This window comes from Laetiporus sulphureus (assembly GCF_001632365.1).
Source record: "Laetiporus sulphureus 93-53 unplaced genomic scaffold LAESUscaffold_54, whole genome shotgun sequence".
Lineage (NCBI taxonomy): Eukaryota > Fungi > Basidiomycota > Agaricomycetes > Polyporales > Laetiporaceae > Laetiporus > Laetiporus sulphureus.
Genome location: NW_024468563.1, coordinates 3,367 through 17,503, shown reverse-complemented (window position 1 = coordinate 17,503; position 14,137 = coordinate 3,367). Strand labels below are relative to the sequence as shown.

Here is a 14,137-nt window from a genome sequence, read left to right as displayed (position 1 = left end):
ACTTGAACGAAGATAGTAATCTCTATGGTCCGCAATGAACTGGTTCGAGACCAGTAAGAGGAATCCAGTAATCGAATTGAGAGTTGGAAAGTGGGCGAAAGGCGAAAGGCGAAAGACGAAGAATGGTGCAAGGGCCAGGGGCTCTCAAGCAGTTGGGGCATCATCCTGCAGAGTCAACACCAGTCAGCACAGACGGTCGACAGAGATGTCTACCACATCCACTCACCCCGCGAACGAAAGTCAACATATGGCAGTTGATGTATCCCTTCAGGAATGCTGCACCGATATATGCGAAGTAATATTCCCATTTCCGCATGAACGTCTTGTACTCGACTGGGTCTCGCAGAGCCGGGAACTCCTTCGAGACGACGTCCTGCGTGATGTTCGCTCGGAACCGACGATCCCATGTCCGGAACGTACGCGGATAGTCTGCAATGTATAGGTTACTATCGGAACCAGTAGCGTATAGGTGGTCTGCTTACGGGCGGTGTGGTTGTCGATGCTGTGCAACGTGAACCGGCCTTGAGCGGCTTTGTATGCAGAGTTGACGAGCTTGCTCGCTGATGGCAAATTCGCGCCAGGCCAGAAGTACTTCCGCCCAAAGTCGATACCCCTTCAGTCGAAATATCAGCACACATTGAAATACTTGCAGGGCATCGCAGAAACTTACTGGTAATCGCTGTAACGGCACTCGGGGAAAGTGCTCGAAGTGACGACGGCGGCAGCGTTCCTCGGCTTCAACGCAAAGTCAAGGATCTTGAAGTACTCTTGATAATGCTGCGAGATCAACGATGCTCAGCATGGCCAACACGGTGCTGGGGGAGGCATTAGGTATGACGACGTACCTTGGGGCCAACATGCTCGATCATCTCGATACTGACAAACGCGTCAAACGCGTGCTCGAATTCCGCTGGAATGTTGCGGTAGTCAAGGAGGTGAACGCGGATACGGTCCTGCAATCCGGCTTCCCGGATACGCTCCTCCGCCAGAGTCTTTTGTTCTATGGACAGCGTGAGAGTGTCCACCTCAACGCCGTATGAGCTCGCGGCCTGGTAGACAATAAGTGAGCATGTGCTCCATTGATGGACGATCTGACCGAAGATTTACCAGGATCGCAAACCCTCCCCATCCTGTCCCGAACTCGAGCACTCGGTGCCCAGGTCGCAAGCGAGCTTGCTTGCAGACGTAGTGCAGCTTACGCAGCTGGGCTTTTTCGAGGCCGTCTGACTTCATGTCAATGTCGAAGTCTCCGTCGACGCCGCCTTCTTCGTCTGACCAGAGCGCGCAAGAGTACATCATCTCTTCGCTAAGGAACGCCTGAAGATGCTTTGGGTAAGTAATATGTTGACCGTCGTCAATGAGTTAACGAACCTTGAACAGCTCATTCGAAAGATCGTAGTGAGCAATGACGTTGAGACGAGCTCTCGAATGTGTTTGGCCGAGCAGCGCGTTCGTCCAACCGGTCACGGTGGCAGCAGCCCGGCCATAGAGGGAAGACACCTTCGATACTCCCGACAGATTATCGATAAAGAACTAGGTCATGTGAACGGTGAGAGCCAATCCAATCAAGTTGATAGAAAACCAACCTGTATGGTCTCGTAGGCATCATCTGCTTCGACTTCGCCCAACATGTAAGCTTCACCGACTGAACAAGTCGTATCTCAGGACAGGTTGAGCCGTCGAGAGCAAAGAGACTTACAACCGATATCCCCAGAACTGGCAGAAAGCCGTCAGAAAGGCTGTCTCAGCAGCGAAGAAAGTGAACTTACACTAGGACTCGCGTCCAGAAAGCCTCATCGGTGACCTTGAAGCGGACAGCATGGTCGCATTTATTGTGAGAGCCGAAGCGATAGAAGTCAAGGCCTTCCTCGATCTCCAAGTACCCAGTCTTGACGGCATCTTCCAAAACAGACAGAACAGATGACCGTGCTGTGCAGAATGTTCTCAGTCAAAGCGTCGATAAACATAACTGGCAAGAACGCACCAAAGGAGGCCAGCAATGATCGACTGTTAATGGAATACGAAGAGAGCGCAGACGTCAATGAGAGGGAGGTCATGGCGAATAATAAGCCAGGAACGGAGAGGGACCGTGGGCGTTGCAACAAAGGGCAGCAGAGAACTGCAGGACCATCCGGCTTCGCAACCTGCAGATTTATACAATTGGGGAGCGAGCGGGATTCGCACTCATTGTCGTTTCGAAACAAGGTCGTCCGCTCACAATCTCCGTTGGAACATTCTTCCAGTGAGACTTTTCTGGGAATGGCCTCGATACTCGCAGATGATCTCAGCAGTATTAAGTTTTCGTGACCTGCAAAGACAATTAGAGTGGCCAAAAAGAAGCGTGAGCGTCCGCACTAGTGCGAAAGTGATGCCTTGTGTCCGTTCCATCACAATTGGGCCCCGAGTGGCGGGGGAACCTGACGAGAAATGCCCAGCGTATTGAATAACCTGGCTCCCTTGACCGTCGGTGCTGCCACATACAGCACTCACCCGCGTACGTATTCCCGCGTGGAGTTCCGAATAGAATGCAAGCGAGCGGTTGGGCGGCCGCACCAAAGATTTGACGATGATATCCCGGTGCAATTTCCCCCGTCGAACGTGATATATTGGCGTCAAGAGACATTCTTCAGAGTATGTTCCGGTTTCGCAAGGAGACGATAGGCGTTAATGTGCGGCCAACGGGTACGTAAATGGACTGGTCGAGCATCACGTACGTAGAACAAAAAGGACGGAGGCCATCAACCAAACAAAGAATCGAGGGCGGGTTACAATCGATATCATGCGACCAAAGTGAGGCTGCGCACCTTGTCGACGGCGTCGCGTGAAGTCTGCTCCGTCCGCATCACTGGCGAATAATTGTTGCTGTAATTGTCTGCATCGTCACCATTGCAGCCTGCACACCCCGACCTACCGAGATGAACGCAGCGATATTACGATTATCAGATCCCAGCTTGCTTGAGCTGCATGTGCACGATGCCCTTGAGTTGGAGCAATGCCGGCTCAATTGTCCTTGCTCGGCAGAGTGCTGTGTGGTACCGCTGGGAGATGGCAACGATGATCATGGTGTGCGCGTACGCGGTGTGGCTGGCGCTCCGCATCGGATGATCTCAAGCGCTATTTACGCGGCACCGAGATTACGATTTTCAACAAAGCTGGCCGCATCGCCAAGTCTTGGTGGCTGCGCGAGTGATCGGGCATAAAATACATCCGCCAACACAAAAAGGGAGCAAGACCTCTGACGCGACGATCCGCGAAACAACACAGCGTCATGGTATAAGACGTTTTCTACAAGTTCATTATGAGCAGTCAGATATATCGTAAGTGGCGAACTGTGTGCGCCGCGACAGGAAGCTCATGCAGCTTTCGCTTTGCTGCCGTAGCGGTATGCCTCCGCCTCCGCTTCGGCCTTAACGCCCTCAGCCTCCATCTGGGCGTTCAGCTTCAACTCCATCGCGGCAAACTCCTCTTTGTTAGCGCTAGCTTTCTTCAGAGCAGCCACGCGTGCACGGTACTCATGGTACTTTGTATCGGTACCGGCCAGACGATCGCACCAGCGGAAAGACGTGGCGAAGTTGTTCATGAATGCCATGTGGTGGAAGTCATGGTGTTCGGCACCGGCCCAGAATGGGATAATGTGCTGCAGCGACCAAGGAAAGTCTACGCACATTCACCAGCAATCAGCACAACATCAAACGAGAATATGAGGGCATTACACATACCATAGCCACTGTGGGCGTCGACAGCCTGGAACAGACGCAGTGTAATCCACACATACATCGTGAAGATGTGAAGGTCACGGCGGAAGAAGCAGTATAGCAACGGGCCAGCGATGGTGCCACTGCCCAGGATCATGACTTCAGCAGGGTGTGCATACTCCGCAGCAAGACCGAACGGCGCAGGGTACTTGTGGTGGATCTTGTGGATGTGCTTGTACAGGGGACCCCAATGAAGTGCCTGGTGCGCTGTGGTAAAGTCAGCTAGCTGTCAGCACACTAGCATGGCATTGCTCACCATAAAAGTGGAAGATGTCCTCGAACACGAAGAAGAAGAGGACTTGCGGGACCATCAACTTCCACGACGGGAAAGGCACTTGCCATGTCGACATGCCGAACATTTCGGCCATAGGATGGAAGAACCAGATCTACACGACGACGAGCATAAGCACAATCATATTATCGGTATGGACACTAGAAACGCACCATTGGCAGCTCAATCGTGAAGTGGGAGTACAGGACCTGCTTCGTACATTCCCACTGCTCTTGCGGTGTTGGAATTTTGTTCGGCTGCAACTTCCACTTGCGGAAGTAGGGCATGGCGTCTATGATGATCCACGGGACGCAGCGGCCAAAGTATACAATCTACAGCGCGAAATTGATATCTCCATGCACGTCTAAACGCCAGCTGAACTTACCTCATGGAGTAGGAAACTCATCAGACCCGTGGCAAGAATAGGGTTACCGATCCAAAGATACCAGGCAGCCCATTGAGTCTCAAGCCAGTTGAGCTTGCTGAAATCGGTGTTGGCGTACAAGACGTCCGCCGACTCATATGCCGGAGCGGTCGAGTTCATCGTGATGCGTATATGAGAAGACGTTGACCGATGCCCAGCCGCTGCGTCCTAGGGAAGGTGGATGACAGTGAGTCCGTTGGCAGTCGTCCAGCGCTGCAGTTTATAATTCCCGCGTGGGAGGAAGCGTTTGTGGTACGATAGCATTAATGGGGCGTGGGAAGCCATGGAAAAATACTAAGACCTTCCAGGCACGTGGTCTGGAACGGCGGTGGCCTTTGATGTCGTGTTGTCGGCTATCCTCGCTGCTCGTGTCGAACGATGTGTTGAACATGCGACTGCAAAGCGACTGTAATATGTGATTAAACGCGAGAGCAGAGCATTCTGGTCTGCTGTTCCATCTCCCGGTGTCGTGTGGGAACGGCGTGGGAATGTCGGCAGAAAATATGCATCAACCGCCACAACGCAATCGCAGGCTGCATGCCACGCTCGATCGATACCAATATGTTTTATGTGTGTAGTCGGGACACACGAAAATAATGTTCATTCTCTGCTATGCCTTTGAGCATTGATAAGGAAAGGTAGGCAACAGAGGAAGAACGTCTGAAGTCCGCAAGATTGACACTTGATTAATCGTGACGCGCACGTCACACGGTCATCGTATATGTTCGAAGCCTACCTGCTCTCCGCTTGCGCTAAGGAAACGCCTCGATTTCAATTGCATGAGGGCCGAATACTATACAAGCTACAGCTGCAAATTCTGGCTCGCTCACTGGACTGTTGAATGATGACAATTGATCATAGCGCGATTTGGTCTGTACGTGACATGAACGATCGCGCATGTCACAACAGAGGGAGACACGCCCCACGTGACCCCTCCATCTACGCAGGAGGAAATTCACACTTTTCTTTTTCTTCTCCTCTTCCTCTTCACCCGATCCACACTGCTGGGGCGAGCGAAGAGGAAGAGACCGTCATTCTATACGCACTCATGGCCTTGTCTAACATCACCACCAAAATCGACGTTGTCCGACCTGTACTCGCTCGTTCCGCCAGCAATCACGTAAACGGTTTGCCAGCACCTGTCGTCACTCCTTCCCCAGACGCCCGTCCCGCCCTTGAGGCCGTGCTCGAGTTAGCTGATGGCACTGCGTTCCGCGCAATCAGCTTTGGCGCAGAGGGCAAGAGCGTAGCAGGAGAATGTGTATTCCAGACCGGTAAGTCCTCGTCAATGGTCTGACTTTCGGTGTCTCACCATTTCATCACGCGTTCTAGGCATGGTCGGGTACACCGAGTCCCTGACGGATCCGTCCTACGAAGGCCAGATCCTGATCTTGACCTATCCGCTCATTGGGAACTACGGTGTCCCTCCTCGTCCTACGGCGAGTTCCGTCGAGGATCTCCCTCCCGACTTCGAGTCCTCGCGTATTCATGTCGCAGCTGTCGTCGTGGGCTACTACTCGGACAACTTCAGCCATTTTCTGGCTGGTTCATCCCTCGGCGCATGGCTGAAGGAGAGCGGTGTGCCCGCCATCTACGGTGTGGACACCCGTGCCCTCACGAAGAAGATCAGAGAGAAGGGTTCCATGCTGGGCAAGGTCCTTGCCCGACGTGCAGATGTGCCTATGACAGTGGGAGGAAGAGCTCTCCTGCCATCTTCAGTGCCGACGTCGCGTGCTGCGTCGCCGTCAAACGCATCAGTCAATGGCGCATGGCGTGAGGACTTCGTCGATGTGCCTTTCCGCGACCCCAATCAAGACAACCTCGTAGCGGTTGTCTCTGCCGCATCTTCGCGTGTCTACAAACCTGTTGTCACCCCGAAGATGCATCCTGTTGAGAAGAGGCCACTGCGCGTCGTCGCAGTGGACGTCGGCATGAAGTACAACCAAATTCGTTGCTTCACCCATCGCGGCGTGGAGTTGAAGGTCGTTCCTTGGGATTACGACTATTTGGCAGAGTCCGAAGAGCCCTTCGATGGTCTTTTTGTCTCGAACGGACCCGGTGATCCTACGATGGTGAAGCCTACCATCGAGCGACTGTCAAAGGCGATGCAGAGCGCAGACAGGCCGATCTTCGGTATCTGTCTAGGTCATCAGCTCCTCGCCCTCGCTGCGGGCGCGTCGACGTCGAAGATGAAGTACGGAAATCGTGGCCACAATATCCCATGCACGGACGCGCTGAGTGGTAGATGTTACATCACCAGTCAGAACCACGGTTACCAGGTAGACACTGCATCGCTGCCGGAGGGGTGGAAAGAGCTGTTCCGAAACGCCAACGATGGTAGCAATGAGGGCATCTACAGCGTGGACAAGCCCTTCTTCTCGGTGCAGTTCCACCCAGAGTCGACTCCTGGCCCGCGTGATACCGAGTTCCTATTTGATGTGTTCATTCAGAACATTGTTGATTGCATTAGCACGCACAGCCTTGTCCCGATCTCCATGCCGGGCGGCACGAAGGAAGACAATGAGAAGCGTGTTCCGCGCGCGGACGTCCAAAAGGTGCTTGTGCTCGGCTCCGGTGGCCTATCCATCGGCCAGGCTGGCGAATTCGATTATTCCGGCTCACAAGCAATCAAGGCTCTCAAGGAGGAGGGCATCTACACTATTCTGGTGAACCCGAACATTGCGACGATTGCTACGTCCAAGGGCCTTGCTGACAAGGTGTACTTCCTCCCGGTGACGCCGGAGTTCGTGCGCAAGATCATCCTGTATGAGAAGCCCGACGGCATCTATGTCACGTTCGGTGGGCAGACGGCGCTGAACGTCGGTGTGAAGTTGAAGGACGAGTTCGCGGCGCTCGGCGTGAAGGTGCTCGGTACGCCCATTGACACCATCATCATGACGGAGGATCGCCAGCTCTTTGCGAGCGCCATGGCTGAGATCGGCGAGCGTTGCGCGGAGTCAAGCACTGCGACGACTGCTGAGGAGGCGATTGCGGCTGCGAACACGATCGGGTATCCAGTGATCGTGCGTGCCGCTTATGCTCTCGGTGGTCTCGGATCCGGCTTCGCGCAAAATGAGAAACAGCTGAAGGCGCTGTGCAGCAAGGCATTTGCGACCAGCCCGCAGGTGCTCGTCGAGAAGAGCATGAAGGGGTGGAAGGAGATCGAATACGAGGTTGTCAGGGACTGTCGGGACAATTGCATCACGGTTTGCAACATGGAGGTGCGCTTGTTTTTGGCTTCTTGATTCGCGGTTCTCATGGAGAAGGTAGAACTTCGATCCGCTGGGTATTCACACCGGAGACTCCATTGTCGTGGCACCTTCGCAGACGCTTTCGGATGTGGACTATAATATGCTGCGCACGACTGCCATCAACGTGATTCGGCATCTCGGCGTGGTGGGAGAATGTAACATTCAGTATGCGCTCAATCCCACGTCGCGGGAATACTGCATCATCGAGGTATGTTTCTCTTTCCGTTCCTCGAATTACACATAGTCTAAGCAAGGTCATCAGGTAAACGCCCGGTTGTCTCGATCCTCTGCTTTGGCGTCGAAGGCGACTGGGTATCCTCTTGCCTTCATCGCAGCAAAACTTGGTCTAGGCATCCCTCTGAATGAGATCAAGAACTCGGTGACGAAGTTGACTAGCGCCTGCTTCGAGCCAAGCCTGGACTACTGCGTGGTCAAGATCCCACGATGGGATCTCAAGAAGTTCAGCCGCGTCAGTAGGCTGCTGAGCAGTAGCATGAAGAGTGTCGGTGAGGTCATGAGCATTGGCAGGACGTTCCAGGAGACAATCCAGAAAGCTATCCGTGCCATTGACGATCAATTCAGTGGGTTCGCCAAGGTACGATTCTATAGATTGTAGGCGGATGGGCAGATCTCAACGTTCTCTTTATAGAATGACTTCGTAGAAGACATTGACGAGGAACTCATGAACCCGACGGACAAGCGCATCTTTGCTATTGCTACTGCATTCCACCGTGGCTACAGTGTCGACAAAATCTGGCAAATGTCCAACATCGACAAGTGGTTCTTGACGCAGCTGCAGTCAATCTATAAAATGGAGCAACGGCTATCGTGAGCAGTCTATAACCTGGTATTGCTCGTGCTGACCCGTGTTTAGCCAATGCACGATCTCTGACATTGGCAATACTATGCTTCGTCAGGCCAAGCAGCTTGGATTCTCTGACCGCCAACTGGCTTTCTGCATGGGTTCTACCGAGCTTGCTGTCCGACGTCTCCGCCAGGAATACGGTATCATGCCCTATGTGAAGCAAATTGACACTGTCGCTGCTGAGTTCCCTGCGTACACGAATTACCTCTACACGACATATAACGCAATTGAGCACGACATCAGCTTTGACGATCGCGGCGTTATCGTTCTTGGCTCTGGTGTCTATCGTATCGGCTCGTCTGTTGAGTTTGATTGGTGTGCAGTTCGAGCTATCAGGACGCTACGCGACAATGGTCTGCCGACAGTTATGGTCAACTACAACCCGGAAACAGTCAGTACAGATTACGACGAGGCCGATCGACTGTACTTCGAGAATATCAGCCTGGAGACCATTCTGGATATCTACGACACGGAGTCTTCCCGAGGTGTCATCATTTCCATGGGAGGCCAGACGCCCAATAATATTGCTCTGCCACTCTACCGTCAGAATGTCAAGATCTATGGGACCTCTCCAGAGATGATCGACACTGCGGAGAACAGGTTCAAGTTCTCTCGTTTGCTCGATGAGATTGGTGTCGATCAGCCTTCATGGAAGGAACTCTCCAGTCACGACGAGGCGCACACATTCTGCGAGAAAGTCGGCTACCCGGTCCTTGTCCGTCCCTCGTACGTGCTCTCTGGTGCAGCTATGAACGTTGTCTTCAGCGAGGCCGACCTGTCGAGCTACCTGACGCAAGCGACGGCCGTCTCCCGCGAACACCCTGTTGTCATCACCAAGTACATCGAAGGTGCAAAAGAGATCGAAATGGATGCTGTCGCAAAGGGTGGCAAGATGATCATGCACTACATCTCAGAGCACGTCGAGAACGCCGGTGTCCATTCCGGTGACGCGACGCTCATCCATCCGCCACAGGATCTCGATCCGGAGACTGTCCGACAGATTGAGGAGGCCACTGCCAAGATTGGAAATGCACTCAACGTTACCGGTCCGTTTAACATCCAGTTCATCGCGAAAAACAACGAGATCAAGGTCATTGAATGCAACCTTCGCGCTGCACGCTCGTTCCCCTTCGTATCCAAGGTCACCGGGGTTGATGCTATCGAGATGGCCACTAAGGCCATGTTGGACTTACCCGTCGAGCCGTATCCGTACATCGGCCTGCCAGCTGACTACGTTGGCGTCAAGGTGCCGCAGTTTAGCTTTAGCCGTCTCTCAGGGGCAGACCCGGTCCTCGGTGTAGAGATGGCTTCCACCGGAGAGGTCGCATGTTTCGGAAAGGACAAGTACGAGGCATACGTCAAGGCACTCATCTCAACTGGCATCGTTCTTCCGAAGAAGAACATCTTGTTCTCAATTGGTAGCTATAAGGAAAAGGTTGAACTCCTTCCTTCGGTCCAGAAACTGCATGCCGCCGGATACAATATCTTTGGTACCTCTGGAACTGCTGATTTCCTGAATGAGCATGGTGTTCTATGCAAGGTGAGTTTTATCTCGTGACGTGTGATGTTACCATTCACGTCCGCGAACAGTACCTGGAGACCCTTGGGGAGGACAGCGAGCAGAAGTCTGAGTACTCTCTAACACAGCATCTAGCGAACAATCTGATCGACATGTACATCAATCTGCCCTCGAAAAACCACTATCGTCGACCTGCAAGCTACGCCAGCAAAGGCTACCGTACGCGACGTATGGCGGTCGATTTCGCCGTACCTCTGATCACCAACGTCAAGGTTGCCAAAATTTTGTTTGAGGCACTCGTCCGCAGATTACCTCTGGATGTATCTCCGATCGACGCGAAGACCTCTCATGAAACGCATACATTCACCGGACTAGTAAACATCGCTGCATACGTGCCTGGCCTCACAGTTCCAGGCAGTTCGGACTTCGCCGATGCAACCAAGTCATCGCTCGGTGGAGGATTTGTTACGGCTCTCATTCTGCCCGTCGGAGAAAATGGCAAGATCACCGACCAGACGTCTCTCGGCCACGCTCGTACTGCTGCCGCGGCAGCTGCATACTGCAACTACGCGATGAGCATCACGGCCACTGCGGGAAATGTCAAGTCACTGGACGAAGAGACCCAAGCCAACGTGAAGTCGCTGTTCATCCCGTTTCACTACGACAAGCCAAACAGCCATGTGTCTGCTGTGTCTACTGTCGCAGAGCACTTCGCCTCCTGGCCGATCGATAAGCCTATCGTCACTGATGCGAAAGGCGCGGACCTGGCTCCGGTTCTCCTCGTAGCTGGCCTGCACGATCGCAGCCTGCATGTCACCAACGTACAAACAAAGGAGGACCTACTCTTGATCTCCCTCAGTAAGGCCAAGCAGCTCAAGGTCACCTGCGATGTCTCGGTCTATTCGTTGTTCTACACTCACGAGGACTTCCCTGGCACCACCTGCCTGCCTTCGGCGGACGATCAGAAAGTGCTCTGGCAGAGCCTCGACGTCATTGATGCTTTCTCTGTAGGAACGGTGCCATATCACCTTGCGCGTGAGCTCGGCAAGCCCGCCAGTGCATCATCTGGTGTCGAGGAAGCCCTTCCCCTCCTTCTCAACGCCGTCGCCTCTGGCCGTCTCACGCTCGAGCAAGTCCGGCAGCGCCTGCACGAAGCGCCCGTCCGCATCTTCGGCCTGCCAGACCAGAGCCACACGGGCGTCGAGGTCATCGTCGGGCGTAAGGCGAAATTCCACAACAAGGCCGGCACTTGGTCCCCGCTCGAGGGCACCGTCGTCAGCGGCGCGGTCGACCGCGTACTCGTGCATGGCCAGACGGTATTCCTCGATGGCGAAGTCACCGCGCCACCTGCAGGGAGGGACAACTCGAGTGCGACAGTCACACACGCCCCCTCCGAGCGCAGGATGTCGGTCTCAGGGCGCGGCCCCGAGATCCCTGGCGCGCTCGGTGCTGGTGTGGCGATAAAGGCTCCCGAGGCTCCCCCAGCACCGACGCTCGCGCTCGCCCCCTCTGCATCCGTCGCGCCCGTTTTTGGACCGGCGCCCGCACCGCGCGTCTTCACGCACCTGATCCCACATCCGGCATACCATCGGAAGCATATTCTGACCGTGAAGCAGCTGACGCACCGTGACGTGCACGAGCTATTTGCGCTCGCGCATGAGATGCAGCTACAAGTTGAGCGGAGTGGGATCCTTGACGTGCTCCGGGGTAAGGTGCTCTGCACTCTATTCTACGAGCCGTCGACTCGGACGCGCTCGTCGTTCGATGCGGCGATGAAGCGGTTGGGCGGCGACGTGGTCAACGTGAACGTGGAGATGAGCTCGGTGCTCAAGGGCGAGAGTCTGCCGGATACGATTAGGACGATGGGGTCCTACGCAGATGCTATCGTGATCCGGCACCCTGAGGTGGGAAGCTCACAGCTGGCGGCCAAGTTCTCGCCGGTGCCGATCATCAATGCTGGCGATGGGATTGGGGAGCACCCAACACAGGTACGTTTCACCGGCTTCGTTGTCAATTGCCTTTGCTGATCTCGTACACATCGTATCAGGCGCTCCTCGATGTCTACACCATCCGGTCCGAGCTCGGAACGGTCAACGGGCGGACGATCACTCTCCTGGGTGACCTCAAGAACGGCCGGACCGTACACAGCCTCGTCACCCTCCTGTGCATGTACAGCGTCCGCCTCAATTTTGTCTCGCCGCCCTCGCTCGCGATGCCCGCGACGGTGGTCTCTGCGGCGCGGCGCACGGGTTCGCAGGTGCGCATCTGCGAATCGCTCGAGGACGTGCTCGGCGAGACGGACGTGCTGTACGTGACGAGGATGCAGAAGGAGCGGTTCAAGGACGAGAGCGAGTATGCGGCGGTGAAGAACGCGTATCGGATCGATCATGCGTTGTTGTCGCGGGCGAGAGAGGAGATGATCGTCATGCACCCGCTGCCCCGGGTGAATGGTGAGTCATCAATTCGCTCTTCCGGCCAGCCACCCTTTGTGCTGTTTCTTACCCTGGCGGTGATTGACTGACCAAATCTTCCCATCCAGAAATCGATCCCGACGTCGACTTTGACTCCCGGAGGGCAGTCTACTTCCGGCAAATGCGGTATGGGCTCTACGTGCGTGTGATCCCATCTTATTTCTGTGTTCCCGGCGCTGTTCGCTGACCACTTGGCGCGCAGGTCCGTATGGCCCTCCTCGCGAGCGTCATGGGCTGAGACTCTCACGGACACGGCAAAAGACGAAGGGCAAAAGTAACCATATACTATACCTACTAATGATGTGGATGAACCTTATCGGCGTCGATGTCGGCGAAAAGCGACTGTCGCGGACGTGTATCGCGGCCTTAGTGCGCCCGAGTCGGGTGGATCTGTTCTATAAAAGATGGAGAAGGAAAAATGAACAATGCAGATGTATATTAGTAACAAGCGGTACCAGATGCGGTGTTCTTCGTTAGCTACATCAGAATGATGGGACGCCAAGGCAGCTCTATTATTTGATTCATGAGCGAGGCTTCCCCTCACGTGTCAGCACTGAGATGGGTTGTGTATTTCCTCTTGTGAAACAGCAACGACAGGCGCGGCACGGGCAAGTGGTCATTTGCGAATAAGGAACCTAGCGTGTTGATTGAAGGCACTAGGATAGCTTTCTCCCCTGGATCATTTGAATGAACGGGCCTTGTCAAGTTGAGTATTGGTCATATATTTGTCGGATTGTGTTCATGCTAAATGGATGGTCGCCCCAGACGGCCACGGCATCGATGTCGAGATTGAACAGTTCGGATAGCCATGTACCACGTAAAGGCTGCCACGCTAGGGTGCGTCGAAGGGAATCAAAGCCTTTCCAAACAGTTAGTGTCGATGGCGTGTCAATCATCAACGCTCATTTGAGCAAAAAGGTATAGCTGCCTTGAGCTGCGCACCTAAATTGGAGCCTATGTGTTGACGTATGCTGAGAAGGTGGAGAAAAAATCACGAACACTAATGTGTGGTCCCGGAGGGAGTGGAGTCGTTTCCGGTCGTCATGACGGTAGAGCTTAGGTAGGACTATGAGCGGGAGCTCAGCCCCGGTGTGTTGCGGGTCTAGTACGCTCGTATCGGCTGAATCTGTTTGCTACGGATCAAAGAAATTTAATGAATAATGCAGATGTATGACAGTACGTAAAAGTGTGATATTTTCGGTAAGTCAACAGCGCTCTGATTTTGCTGACCGATGACCGTGAGCAAGTCTCTCTTGTCTGCGCTCGAGATAGCCTTGCCGTGAGTGTTTGAGCGGTCGACTTAATTATTACGGTTCGCCATGCAAGGTGAAATGCAGTCTCCTTTCCGTTCAAGCTCATTCTACACTCTTGGTGCAGAATATTGCTATGCCGGCGGTGGACACACGTAAGAGTGTATTATCGGTACTCACTCATTTTCATATGGCCTGTGCGGCAGGAGTGGAACTTCCGCAGAAGCCTGACGTGGAATGTCTCAACACAAGGGCTGACGTGATGGCCTAACATGAATACACAATGAGTGGACAACATTATGACCGGAAGAGAAGCCATTCCAGCCGATTC

At 54.0% G+C, this 14,137-nt stretch overlaps 3 protein-coding genes across 3 annotated transcripts in view; 1 reads left to right on the top strand and 2 right to left on the bottom strand.

Annotated features, from left to right (window-relative positions):
* Nucleotides 1–144: 144 nt before the first annotated feature.
* Nucleotides 145–2,057, bottom strand: LAESUDRAFT_763296 (cyclopropane-fatty-acyl-phospholipid synthase; the record flags this gene model as incomplete). Its single annotated transcript, XM_040913229.1, has 11 exons — nt 145–165; nt 227–429; nt 483–613; nt 671–777; nt 846–1,049; nt 1,108–1,317; nt 1,372–1,533; nt 1,587–1,645; nt 1,700–1,716; nt 1,770–1,929; nt 1,985–2,057. 11 exons carry the CDS (start codon nt 2,055–2,057, stop codon nt 145–147), a joined length of 1,347 nt encoding a protein of 448 aa, XP_040759589.1.
* Nucleotides 2,058–3,203: 1,146 nt separating this feature from the next.
* On the bottom strand, nt 3,204–4,702 carry LAESUDRAFT_706881 (C4-methyl sterol oxidase). The gene is made up of 5 exons (XM_040906640.1): nt 4,412–4,702; nt 4,200–4,358; nt 4,012–4,141; nt 3,720–3,962; nt 3,204–3,657 (listed from the first exon to the last, which is right to left on the bottom strand). The coding sequence occupies exons 1-5, from the start codon at nt 4,568–4,570 to the stop codon at nt 3,353–3,355; spliced, it is 996 nt and encodes a 331-aa protein (XP_040759588.1). The 5' UTR covers nt 4,571–4,702; the 3' UTR covers nt 3,204–3,352.
* Nucleotides 4,703–5,438: 736 nt separating this feature from the next.
* LAESUDRAFT_686088 (carbamoyl-phosphate synthase) overlaps nt 5,439–14,137 on the top strand; it is a gene marked incomplete at its 3' end in the record, with an annotated part of 10,845 nt that continues 2,146 nt past the window's right edge. Inside the window, exons 1-8 of the mRNA XM_040905916.1 lie at nt 5,439–5,724; nt 5,783–7,671; nt 7,721–7,909; nt 7,964–8,296; nt 8,351–8,529; nt 8,576–10,106; nt 10,157–12,073; nt 12,133–12,535. Coding sequence (XP_040759587.1) covers nt 5,499–5,724; nt 5,783–7,671; nt 7,721–7,909; nt 7,964–8,296; nt 8,351–8,529; nt 8,576–10,106; nt 10,157–12,073; nt 12,133–12,535 — 6,667 coding nt within the window. The 5' untranslated portion in view covers nt 5,439–5,498. The remainder of the gene's footprint in view (nt 5,725–5,782; nt 7,672–7,720; nt 7,910–7,963; nt 8,297–8,350; nt 8,530–8,575; nt 10,107–10,156; nt 12,074–12,132; nt 12,536–14,137) is intronic.

Coding starts and splice junctions, on each gene's coding strand:
- LAESUDRAFT_706881 (XM_040906640.1), bottom strand. CDS start 4,570: ATGAACTCGACCGCTCCGGCATATGAGTCGGCGGACGTCTTGTACGCC. Junction 4,142..4,199: donor TCACGATTGAGCTGCCAATG/GTGCGTTTCTAG, acceptor GTCGTCGTGTAG/ATCTGGTTCTTCCATCCTAT. Junction 3,658..3,719: donor CGACGCCCACAGTGGCTATG/GTATGTGTAATG, acceptor GAATGTGCGTAG/ACTTTCCTTGGTCGCTGCAG.